Source organism: Coffea eugenioides, chromosome 2, assembly GCF_003713205.1.
Source record: "Coffea eugenioides isolate CCC68of chromosome 2, Ceug_1.0, whole genome shotgun sequence".
In the NCBI taxonomy this organism is placed as follows: Eukaryota; Viridiplantae; Streptophyta; class Magnoliopsida; order Gentianales; family Rubiaceae; genus Coffea; species Coffea eugenioides.
The window spans coordinates 71,360,100-71,372,596 of record NC_040036.1 but is presented as its reverse complement, the minus strand read 5'-3'; the positions used below and the strand labels follow the sequence as shown (position 1 = coordinate 71,372,596).

General features: G+C 32.9%; 1 protein-coding gene across 1 annotated transcript; it reads right to left on the bottom strand.

Annotated features, from left to right (window-relative positions):
* Window positions 1–9,497: 9,497 nt before the first annotated feature.
* On the bottom strand, window positions 9,498–10,261 carry LOC113760769 (60S ribosomal protein L21-1). Its single transcript, XM_027303486.1, has one exon. It carries the CDS (start codon window positions 10,190–10,192, stop codon window positions 9,698–9,700), a length of 495 nt encoding a protein of 164 aa, XP_027159287.1. The 5' UTR covers window positions 10,193–10,261; the 3' UTR covers window positions 9,498–9,697.
* Between the last annotated feature and the right edge of the window lie 2,236 nt (window positions 10,262–12,497).

Here is a 12,497-nt window from a genome sequence, read left to right as displayed (position 1 = left end):
AGAGGAGTGTGGAGGCCACAAGCCAAATGCATCGAAAAGCATAAATAAGAGGAGTACTCGGTTTCGGGCAATTAGATGGGAAAACAAAGTTGATATATGTGGGGCCGGGAGTCAGCAGTCAAGTCAAAGTTGTTTAATGAGATACGTGGAGAAGAAGGTAATGTGATTAATGAGATGACGCCATTTGGAAATTGGCTCTCTCTTTCTCGTTCCTCTGTATATTTTAGGGTGGGGCTTGTAGGGTTTGAAGAAGTGGATAATGGGATATGTTCCTTGCAGTTTCGAACCTGGGAGCTAGCCCTGCAGAAGTCAGATGTTGGTTGTTCGATGTTTGAATTGGTTCGTGAAATTATTGGCCATAGTTCTGCAATTGCGTTGAAGGCATTGCATGCTTGCCTGGTCTTGGTCTTGGTCTTGGTCTTGGTCTTAAACAACCAATTGCTTCTTCATCCTAATATATAAGTAGAAGAATATGATTACTAGTTCTAATACTACTAAAAGACTAATTTAATGACCAATTCCGTAATTGGTTGGAGTTTTCAAGGAATCTCGATGGAAGATGTTTGCCTAGACACGGGTTTAATAAACTAATTTTGTTAAAAAAATTCTATACTAAACGACATACGATGGAAGATGTTTGGCATGATATTGATTTTATGTAAGGGATCAATAGTAGATAGCATCTAATTAAGTTAGATACCTAGATAGAACTAACCAAGGATTAAGTGGGGTACCCTACATGTATACAGATAATAGTTTGAAAATGTTGTTATGTTGGACATGAAAATTAGGCATGCAAACAGGATTGAACACAAGAAATAGCTTCTACACTGTAGACATGTGGACTATGCTTACAAGAATTTGAATTTGGTGGGTGGACCTTACCTAAGTTGAGCAGATAGCATTCTAGCCTTGTTTTTATTGACATTCACTTAATATTTTTTGGTAACATCTTCCAGTAAAAAAAGAATAGATGTTTTACCCAACCCAAACCCGCCCAAATCACCCATTTTGATACCTCTAGTTTTTATTGACATTCACTTAATATTTTTTGGTAACATCTATTCTTTTTTTTTTTTTTTGAAGAAATGATATGGTAACATCTATTCTATGTTGCAAAATTTGACTTCAAGCCTGGGATTCCAGCTTCAAATCCCTAATGTGTAATTCGGACCTCAATATTAATTTCTAGCCTTGTGGAGCTCTTTTTAAGCTTGTTAGTACCAGGTAGAAGCGAATTAGGATGATGAAATTTTTGTGAGTTAGCAAGTCATGTAAGAGAAGTTTGATGTGGTAAAAGTCCTGTGTAGTGTCGTGAAGGTAAGGATACAAATTTTCATGATGATTCATTCTGTTGAATTGAGTTTGGAGTTAGACAAATGTTAGACAAAAGTAGCGTCCAAATCGAGATCACAACACCTCAATTCATTTTTGACTTCTTGTGTTTAAAAAAAGAGACTAAATTTAAGAGAAATATAATTATTTCCCACAACAACTTAATTTAGGACCTGAAGTTAAAGGGCTAACTACTAATATGAGGATTTGCCTCTTCTGTAGTGGATGCTCTCTCCATTTTCTGCAGCCGATATCTAAATTCACGACACATATTTTCATTTACTAATATGGGTTAGAATTAGTCAAATTTAAAATGATCATATCCCTTTCTAATAAATGAAAACACATATTTTCATTTAAATGTGCATTATGATGAATGAAGAGAAAATCCATTGGAGACGACCCAAATTCCTAATCTCACCAATGTATGTGGTTACACTCGTTGGTGACTTCCACGTTGGACGCGTTTGCTTTTGCATCATTTCACAATTTGTTATAGGAGTTTTGGGAAAGTTTTTTTTTTTTTTTTTCTAAGTTTAATTGGAGAAGAAAACACAAGTTTGAAATTTTGACTGCCTTTGCGATCTCATGGACGTCACAGGGTTAACATCAGCAGTGATTCTTGTTCTTGTATTCTCAAAATCTCGTAATATTCATGTACATTGCTTTTGACTTATGGGGGTTAACAAATCAGAAAGTCAATTACAAATTTTAACTTTAATTAGTGTTGATTGCTTTTGACTTGTTCATTCTATAAAACCGGCATGATCACATGAGCCCAGTCGTTTATTGTACCCCAAAAACGTTTTAAAAAAAAAAGACGACAGAGTTTGGTCATTATCTATTATTAACTTTCCATGATAAAAGAGAGAATATGAAAGTTGCTCATATGAAACCTGTCAAACCACCAATAGAGCTACACGCATAACATATACATGCGTCATTTTCATCGGAACGTTATTCATGTACTGTGATTGGACAAGACGAACAGAAAATTCAGACAAGTTGTGCTTCAGACAGGAAGTGATTCCAAAAGCGTTGTTGTGGAAATTTCGTTCAAATTGTTGTTTATTTTCTCAAGTGACCATGATCACTTTACAATCCCATTTGGATTGCTATTTTTAGAAATATTTGTAGAAAAATATACTGCGATGATTTGATGCATGAAAAATATGAAAATAATTAAAAAATATATTCGAAAAAAATATAAATATTTTTTTGCGAAAAATCACAATGCAGACAAGTAGTTTCCATATGGGATAAAGATGTGCATGGAGCTAACTTTAGTATAAGGACGTACACCATGCAAACAAAACCTCCTCAGTCTCTGAAAGCAGTCAAAATGTCTTTTGAAAAGCTTCATTCAAAGCTTTGAGTCAATGCTTTTTGGATGGCAATATCGAATTTGGAAAAACTGGCCTATGCCCAAAATTTGAAAACGTCATTGAGTTCACGTCATATCTTCAGTAGTCTTAATAATGTCATCCATTGCTGTATAACGCGAGTTTATGACCAGTAAAACATCGGAAATTCCATGGTGTTGTCTCTCAAACCAGTCAACTACAAGTCTAAAGATGTCCAAACCAAAAGTTTTGCGAGCCTTCATGAGTTATAGATAGTTTTTTTTTTCTTTTGCAGGAAACTTGGTGGCTTATGATAAAATTAAGAGGTGGTATTTTGTTCCTTTTTGTTTTTCGTTTTGTAAGCTAGACATGGTTGTTTTATTTAAATTTGCGACTAACAAAGAAAGTCTTGATGCTGGATATATAGAATACAATATGTGCAATATAATATGGTTCAACAACGGAATGGAGCTTGTTGGTCTTCAAACATGTAAACATAGGGGCTTTGAAAATATAAGTGTTCAATCAGATTCATTGCTTTTAGTTGGGATCATTCAGCAACGCATTCAATGTCCGTGGGAGATTCGAAGGGAGGTCAGGCAGATTTGAAAGCTCTTGGAAGATCCTGTTCATTTATCACACTGCTACCGAGAGGCTAACACAGTTGCTGATGCTTTATCCAATGTTGGTACATCTCATCCACACCAACAAGTCAAGGTTTATGTACAACTTTAGTATGTTCCCAAGGGAAGCTTGTGGGGCAATTCGTCTAGACAAGTTAGGTTTGCCTTCAGTTCGGAAAATTAGACGTCTGTAAGAGGAATATATTGTATATCTCTTCCATTAATAAAATAAAAAAGACATTTTCAAAAAAAAAAAAAAAAAAAAACGGAATGGAGCTTGTATTGACTTCGTGGAGGTAAATTTATCCACTTTTTCGTAGCCTAACAAATGTGATCAATTTATTTAATTCTTATTATGATTAATGTTTTTCAGTAACACTCATTGTACTACTACTAGCCTCTTATCAAGCTTCTGTAATTCGTACTTTTCCTCCCTCAATTCTTAAATTTAATGTCTGTTGATCATGACTTAGATATGTGCATTTATTTGTTTTTCTAAGGTGTCATATGCAGATCTTCATCTCCCTATACTAACAGTAAACTTTTCATATTTAGGATAAGACCCAGTATTTACATTACAATTCAAAGTTCCATAGATGGAAAACTTCTTTGAAATTAAGCTTCTACTTTTATTCCTTACCAGTTCATGTTCTAACCCATGAGTGTGGAGAGGACAACACAAATGCATCTAAAAGTATGGTATGAGTACTACTTCAAGGTTTTCCAAACGCTAGAAAAATGTAAGACCCAAAAAATGTTGACTAGGGAGCTGGAACTCTTTCCATTTTTGGGGATTGAATAAATAAATAAATATATATATATATATATATAAAACTCCGATATTTCAAACTATACTTAGAAAACTTTGAATTTAGTGACTGGACGTTGTGTATTTTAAGTGGACCGCAGCCATGGTGCCGTAGGGTACTGCAATTTGTTTCTGATTTTTGTGTAAAGAACTAAAATAATTGTTTTTCCCAAGAATCTTGGACCTGAAATTAAAGGCTAACAACTACGCTAACCAATGTAAGCCAAAAATACAGCATTTCTATGTACCCTTTACTACGATAATGAACACTATACAACAAAATCAAGTGTAACAAAAATTCAAATTCCAAATAATCTAAAATTTGAACCTAAAACCCAAGGTTTGAAAGATATTCGAAAGAACGACTTAGGGTCTGTTTGATAATATAAAAAAGTGTTAAAACTGAAACTTTTCAGACATTCAGATGTTTTTAGTGTTTGATAAATGAAAATCCATCAACTGAACTTGTTAAGAAGTGCTGAACTTGTGTGTATTATTTTCAGCACAAGAATCCTAACTGAATGCTTAATTCTGATAATAATCAATAAAATTACTTTAACTATTTTATCTTATTTACCAAATCTACCATTATTTGTTAATTGTATTCAAAATTCTTATCTAATTAAACAACTTGATATTTTCTATCTAACGATTTTCTATTTCTCTTTTCTCCCTTTTTAATGACTTTCACTTCTTCTCCATACTCCTCATATAATATATTTCATTTTTTATATTAATTTGATTTAAAAATAAATATTGTTATTTTCATACCTAACAATTTTAAGCTAATTAAATTGTAGGTTCTATTTCTTTTTTGACTGAAAAGATATAAGGGCAAAATTGTCAAATTAAACTTATTAAACATTTAGTTATAAATATTTATCAAATAGTATAAATAGATTTAACATTAAAATTCAAACAATCATATATTTCTTTTCAGTGCTTAAAATTCAGCAAATTAATTGTTTCAGTATTCAGATTTTAGAATTCAAACTTCAGAATTCAGATTCAGTTTTATCAAACGGAACCTTATTCTTCTCAAGTGTCTTGTTATTTGTCCCTGCAACAGTTATGCATGGAACAGTTATTGGAAGAGTTGCACTCCTAGGCTTCTAAAATTTTGTTTTAATTTTACCTGAATATTTCTACCTTTAGATGTCATTTGAATGCTATAGTCGTACTGTAATCTAGTCTTATTTCTCTCCTACATTAACACAAGTACTGGTAAAAAAACTAAAAATAAACCCCCTATTTAGCAAATGAGTTTTTTAGGTGTTTGTCTAAAATTTTAATGAAACTTACTAGAAAATAATTTCTCTCCTACATCCCAGGCTTTTCTAATACATGTAGTTTTTGTTGAAAATAATTTCTAGAAAGCCTTGTCTTTTAGTAATTGGTTATCATCGTTGGTGACTTCCATATTGGTAGCTAGCTTTTGCTTTCACGTACCTTATTATATTAGTATTGCCATTATTTTTCCAAAGCTTGTATTACTTCTATTAATTAAGTTGAAAAGTACTTTTATGTTTGTCTACTCACCTTTTAAATTCTTTTTAGCCGGCTAATGGCGGAGTATAATTACTTACTTAAAAGTATAGTAGCTGTGGTACATAGTTAATCATGTCATAAATCCGTAGATGCATGGTATCGTCCGAAAAGGGTTTGCAAGTTAATGACCAAAATTGAATATAGCAGGTAAATTACGCTATTTGCACCGGAATTCCAAATTTAAGTAGCCACATAGAAGTCTGAGTTTGGTCTTTTTCTAAGTTTAATTGGAGAAGAAAACCATTTTTGAAAGTGGCATTACACATGCATCATTTTCTCCAGAACGTGTTCTGAGTAGAAAAAGACCAGCAGAGAAGTCTGGCTAGCTGTGCTTCAAACAAGCAATCGGTGTAACGAAATTTCCTTTCAATTGTTGTTTATTTGCTTGGGTGACAATTGTCACTTTATATGTTTTAGCTTTCCATATGGAAGAAAGATGTGCATGAAGCTAACTTTATTATAACGGGACTAAGTAAACAAAACCTCCTCAGTTTTGATTTTTATGAGTGGATCACTATGCACATGGTGTCTTGTTGGGGTGGTGGCTCTTGCTTTGGGGTTTCTTAACTTTTGCTTGTGAGGTACTAGTAGTTGCGCCAACACAAGTTGATTTAGTTGGCAAGAATGAGTCACTTGCTCACAGAAAATTATGTATTTGGATTTTTCTATCGACGTGAGAATTGTATTAATGGGCGATTTATAAGAATCTTTGTAAGTTACATATGATTCTAAAATTATACATTGACTCGTGGTGATGATTGGAGCCAAAAGCATCCAAATTATTTCTTACCATAAAAAAGTGCTGGTAGTGGCAGATCTATTCATTCGTCAATGGGGAAGTATGTACCTTCACGTAAAAATGCTGGTACTAGTAGTGGCAGATCTATTTTTAGGCATAGAATTTTTAAAAGATCTCACTAATTTATCAATGTGGTCTCACTAATTTTATTTGTGTAACTACTTGATATTATTCACTATTTGTTTAATTATTGACAGTAATGTTTATCAAACCGGAGAACTTTATTTTTAATTATACATCCACTGAAACTTTTTCTCCCGTAACTCCACCACTGTTTCTTGATAAGAATAAGAACGATACTGCTGTCCCCGTGTCCCGTCAAAGGAGTTACTTTCACATTTGTAGGGTCAAATTCCCGTTGGAAAAGTGTCAGTCAAAGTCTTAGGTCAATGCATATCGCAATGGCACATAGAAAAATTGGGCAAAGCCTTTGCCCAATGGAAGAAACGTCACTGGCTTGGCGTCATATGTTCGATGTTAATCTTATCCAAACCCTATCCATTGCTGTTTAATGTGAACACATGACCCGAAAACATCAGAAAATTCTAGGGTGAAACTAGTCAACTCCAAGTCTAACGATGTTCGAACCACATTTCCTGCATTTGCAATAACCAGGCTATGAGCACATAGAGATTTTCGATGTCATTTTTTGATGGCAATTTAATCTCACTTTTATATTTATGTCAAGTATCATGTTTATTTAATTTTTCATGTGCTCTTTAATTTTTTAATAAATCGAATTAGTTTGGTTTAACTCAAGTTTTCTTTACTTTTATATGATAAATGGAATTGGCATTGAATTTAGTATTAGATAGTGATATCGAGAATTCGAACTGAGCTATGCGAGTTGTGAAGCCAAATGCTAATGCCACAGATAAACGGTTCATGAGTTATAGTGAGTTTGTTTGGATAAGAATTTACTTGAATGATTTATTTGAAATAATTACTGTAGCACTTTTTGTGGTGTGATATATGTCAGATAAAAAGTGATTGGGAAGATAAAAAGATGATTGGGATTTGTGAAGCAAATTATTTTTTTTTCAAATCATTTCAATCCTTTTTTTCAAAGGAAACTTGATGGCTTATGACGAAATTGGATGTGGTTTTGTTATTAGTAATTGAAGAAAACTAAATATAGATACTATGTGTAATATAATGTAGTACAAAAAATAGATGATCTTACATTGACTTTGTGATGGTAAAATTCAGCTAGTATATATCGGTTTTTCGTAGCCTAATTAGTAATTACCAATAAACAGAAATGCAAAGTAGTCAATAATTCAATATGTAATCGATTAAGTCACAAGAATTTCACCACTCCTGTAATCAATTAGGTTGCAAGAATTATCTTAATTACCCTCTTAAATCAACATGTATCACCTAACTCATGTGAGTACTCTTATTTTGATCACAAGATGACCGTTAATCTATACTAGAATGCTTATAGATTGTGAGAAAATATCTACTAATAGTTGCATCACATGATATTGTGCAGAAAAACTCATCTACTATGATATTGTTCCTAGATTTTTTGTAGACATAAAGATTAGGGAAAGCATGGGTATGGTCTTGGACCCAAAAATAGGGTCTATAAATGCGATCAATTTATTTAATTCTTATAAGTATTAATGTTTTTTCAATAAGACTGTTAGCTGCTCAGTGTACCCGGCCTCTTATCAAGCTTCTAAAATTCATAATTCTTTCCCTTGGTAGTTTTCTTAAATTAAAAAAAAAAAACTTAGTTTAAAAGGTGATATGCATATCTTCATCCCTCTATGCTTGTATTTGGATTAGCAAACAACACTTAGTATTAAACTTTTCATATTTATTATGAGCCCCAGTATTTACGTAACAATTCAAGTATTATCAATAGATATTTTCTTCGAAAGTGGGTTTCTACTTTTATTCTTTACCATGCATATTGTATTCCAAGTGTGTGGAGACCAGAAGACAAATGCATCTAAAATTATGCATAAAAGAGTACAACTTTAAAAAGTTTTCAAATGCAAGAAATGTATGAATCAGCTCAATGTCTGTGCCTCAGAAACATACTCGGTTCTTCCAGACAATACAATAGCGGAAAAAAAATTTAGATGGCAAGTCAAAGGTGTTTAGGATTGAATGGGTTTGCCTCCAATTACTATTATGGGTTAGGGCATACCTTATTCGAAACTATAGATCGCTTAAAGAAGTTCTTACAGATCGTCCACTAATACAGTCCTTACATCGACAGTGAAATGCGAATACACGATCTATTGTTGGAAAGTGTTTTGTTCTTACCAATTGAACCAACTTACGTTGGTAAGTGTTTAGGAGTTATTGGACAAGGGTAGAGACCATTGTCTTATATACGTAATTTTGACACAACCCATGTGAGCAGTAATTAAAAATTACATCCCTATAACAAAATTATTCAAGTTATTTACTGTCAATTAGAACCTGTTTAAAAGATTGTGCACCGCATTCTAGAATTCTAGACTTGATTGCACTGGCAATTATTATACCTCTCTTCCAAAGTTATGTGGAGTTTATGGTGGGCAATTACCCTGCGGGCTCGTGTAAGGAAAAGCGCCTTTTGATTTCTCTTCTTATTCCTTTGCATTTTATTCTTCAGCGCGCGGGGTTTGAATTTTGAAGAAGTGGATAACCCAGATTGTATCCACCACAGATGGTGGGAATGTTTGTTGGAATATTAAACCTGATAGTGATAGCTATATAGAAGTCAGGTCTTGGTTGGTTCGATATGTTACTAAAACATAGTTTGGAAATGTTGGCTATATTTTACAATTTCGTAGACACTTTAGTCACTAATGGGCGAAGGATATTACGAATTCTAGTTCTACAAGTAATAACTCACGTGACTTGCATGTGAAATTTTTTTTTAAGGTATAAAATTTTTAATATATTAAATTTTTGTGCCAAACTTTGATTATGGGCATAATATAAACTAAAAAACTATATAACGAACAAAATTAAGTAATTGGTAATTGTAAAAAATGTTTTTTTTTTTTTTTTTTTTTTTTTTTGCTCGAAAACAAAAATTGTTGGAAACAGGTACCACATCATCATTTTGTCAACATTGCTTTCATTAAACACAAAACTCAATGCCCAATGCCTCTACTAATATTGCAAAAATACCAAATCTGCACTAATTTGAAGTCTATCAGGAGAAAAACAGATTTTTAAGTCTTTAATTGTTTAAGCGATAAACAAACAGAGAGTACTCCAAAACAGCACGAACTTAGTAACCCCCTTTGAGATCATTGACCACATCATATGGAATTGGAGTTACGGTCTCCAAAGTTGCACCTTCCACCATGAAACCAGGTTTGGGGCCTTCAGGTTGCCTCTTGGTACTGATGACTTCACCTCTTGCCTTTGCTGCAGCCTTCAATTCATCATTTCTCCTGATTCTATGCTTGATTTCCTCATTGCATCGAGAAGGCAGAACATGCTCTACGCGAACATGAATCCTCTTCCTGATAATCCTGTTACCAACCTGTTTGTTGACTTCAACTCCGATGGCGCGCTTGGTGATGTTCCAGACGCGGCCGGTGCGGCCATGGTAGAACTTGTGAGGCATACCCTTGTGAACGGCTCCGTTCACCTTGATGTCAACGTACTGTCCGATTTTGTAGGTCCGGAGATAGGTGGACAACGGGATGGTTCCGCGCTTCCTGAAGCCTCTGGAGAACGAGTCCCTCGTCCGAGCCCTGAGTCCATGTCCGGCCGGCATCTTTTCTGATCGCTCCTCTCTTTTCTCGCTAGTGGTGTGTGAAGAATGAGAGAATGGAGACAACAAACCCTACAATTGTAAAAAATGTTTATTGTGTACAAAGCAATTAAAAGTTTATTGTGCATTCTACAATTATAAAAACTCTGAAGATGAAAAATTATCATAATTAAATTAAGTTGTTGGTATAATAGTGACTAAGAAGCCATATAATAAACAAAATTAAGCAATTGTTGGTTGTAGAAAATGTTTATTATATACAAAATAATTAAAAGTTTATTGAACTTTGAAGATGGAAGATTATCATATTTAAACTGAGTTATTGCATATTTTACTTGGGTTGTGACAATAAGAAGAGAAGATTTTCTATGTTGTGTCAAACCAGTGCAAAAAACAAAACCTAGGCAAAATACATACTAAAACATTATGATTTGGATATAACAAATTTTTATCAATTTCAATAGTTGTAATCCTTTTCTATTATATTTTTTTATAATTATTAAATTTTTTTTGAAGTTTTCTTAGACAATATGACATAATATGGTGAATTTCATCATCAATTTAACCTTTTGTTTTCTCATTAATTGTTTGTAACCTTTTATCTTCTTATTAATTGTGATTTTCTTCTAAATCAATATGTATATAAAATACAGTTAGCTTTAATTATCACACACACGAATATAATAATTAGAGATAATTTTAACACATACAATAATTGGATATGAAGAAAATGACTGGTGAATATAGTTGTAAGTGAGCAATTTTTAATTTTAATTACCAACATTTACAAATTTTTATCAATTTCAGTCATTGTAAATCTTTTCTGTTATATTTTTATAATTATCGATAATTTTTTTGAAGTTTTATTAATCAATATGATATAACATAGTGAATTTAATCATCAATTTAACATTTTAGTTTGATCATTAATTGTTTATAACTTTTTGTCTTCTTATTAATTGTGATTTTCTTCTAAACCAATATGTGTATAAAATATGGTTAGCTTTAATTACCATGCAAAAGAATATAATAATTGAAGATAATTTTAACACATACAATAATTGAAGATGAAGAAAATGATTGGTGAATATAGTTGTAAGTGGGTAGTTTTTAATTTTAATTACCAACATTTTTGAGATGCAATTTATTGAAACATTTCGTTTTTCTTGTTAGTGTCATGACTAAAATGCAATAACTTTAATTAAAAGACATGAAGGTAATTTAGGCATAACAAAAACTAAAATCAAAATATGCTTACACTCACACTCCTTATTGTCAAAACTCATCATACTTTTTATACAGTAATGATAATGATAATGATGAATAGATACATAATTGTTGTTTAACAAGACCAGGGAAGGTCAGAAATTGCAACCCTATTTTCTTGACCATACGTTCCAAGGTAATTGATAATTGATGCTTCCTCTGATTTGTTCCCTTTCTTCCTAAATCCTAACCATTATCAGTTTGGTCACTAAATAGGATGTAGCTTCCCAAGATTGACCATTCCACCGCGGAAGCATAAAAGTCGTCTTAAAAGAAACCTGTTGATTTTACATAAGAACAAGATCACATATACAATAATACACTATTAGCTTTCAGAATAATAAGAAGATTATTTATAGTTGAACAAAGACTAAAAGAAATTTCACATAGTTCTGCCAAAAACAACTATATGTATTTTCGTCGGAGTTGTTTTTTATTTGCTCCGTCATGAAGTCTTCTTTAAGTTCTAGTTTTCTGAATGGAATAACGACATGCAAGGAAAGATTTTAGCAAACGGGGCCTCAATTGCTACTAATTTGGGATATGCGCTGTGTCATCTAGTCGAGGGGTCCGCTAATCATTTCCTTTACTTATTTTTTTGCTTGTCCATTTCATCAGTCTTTTGGGAGAAGATTCAGAGCTTATAGCGTATTTTCGAGGTTGCTAAAGTTTGAGTGATATCTTGTTTATGGAATGCAGCAGAAGTTTACAGGACGAGGTTGGCCTTAGGTGCTTCAGTTTAACGTGTTTGGAAAGGAAGGAAAAAATAAATCCATTAGCAAATCTTGGTGAAGGATGAACAAATGTTGTGTATGTAAGGCCAATGTGAAGGATGAACAACAGTAGATGGGGCTTGCGCTGCTCAGAAAAGTATCCGAAGGAATCATGAGAACTTGTCTATGGTCCTGCAGTAGAGTTTGCCGTTTGCTGTGATGATAAATAGGTGAATGTGTGTAGCTAGCTGTGCTATGTCGGATTCCTGCACGTTTGCAGTTTTGTATTACTATGGATTACCTCTATTTGTAATTTCCTCTTGCTTCTC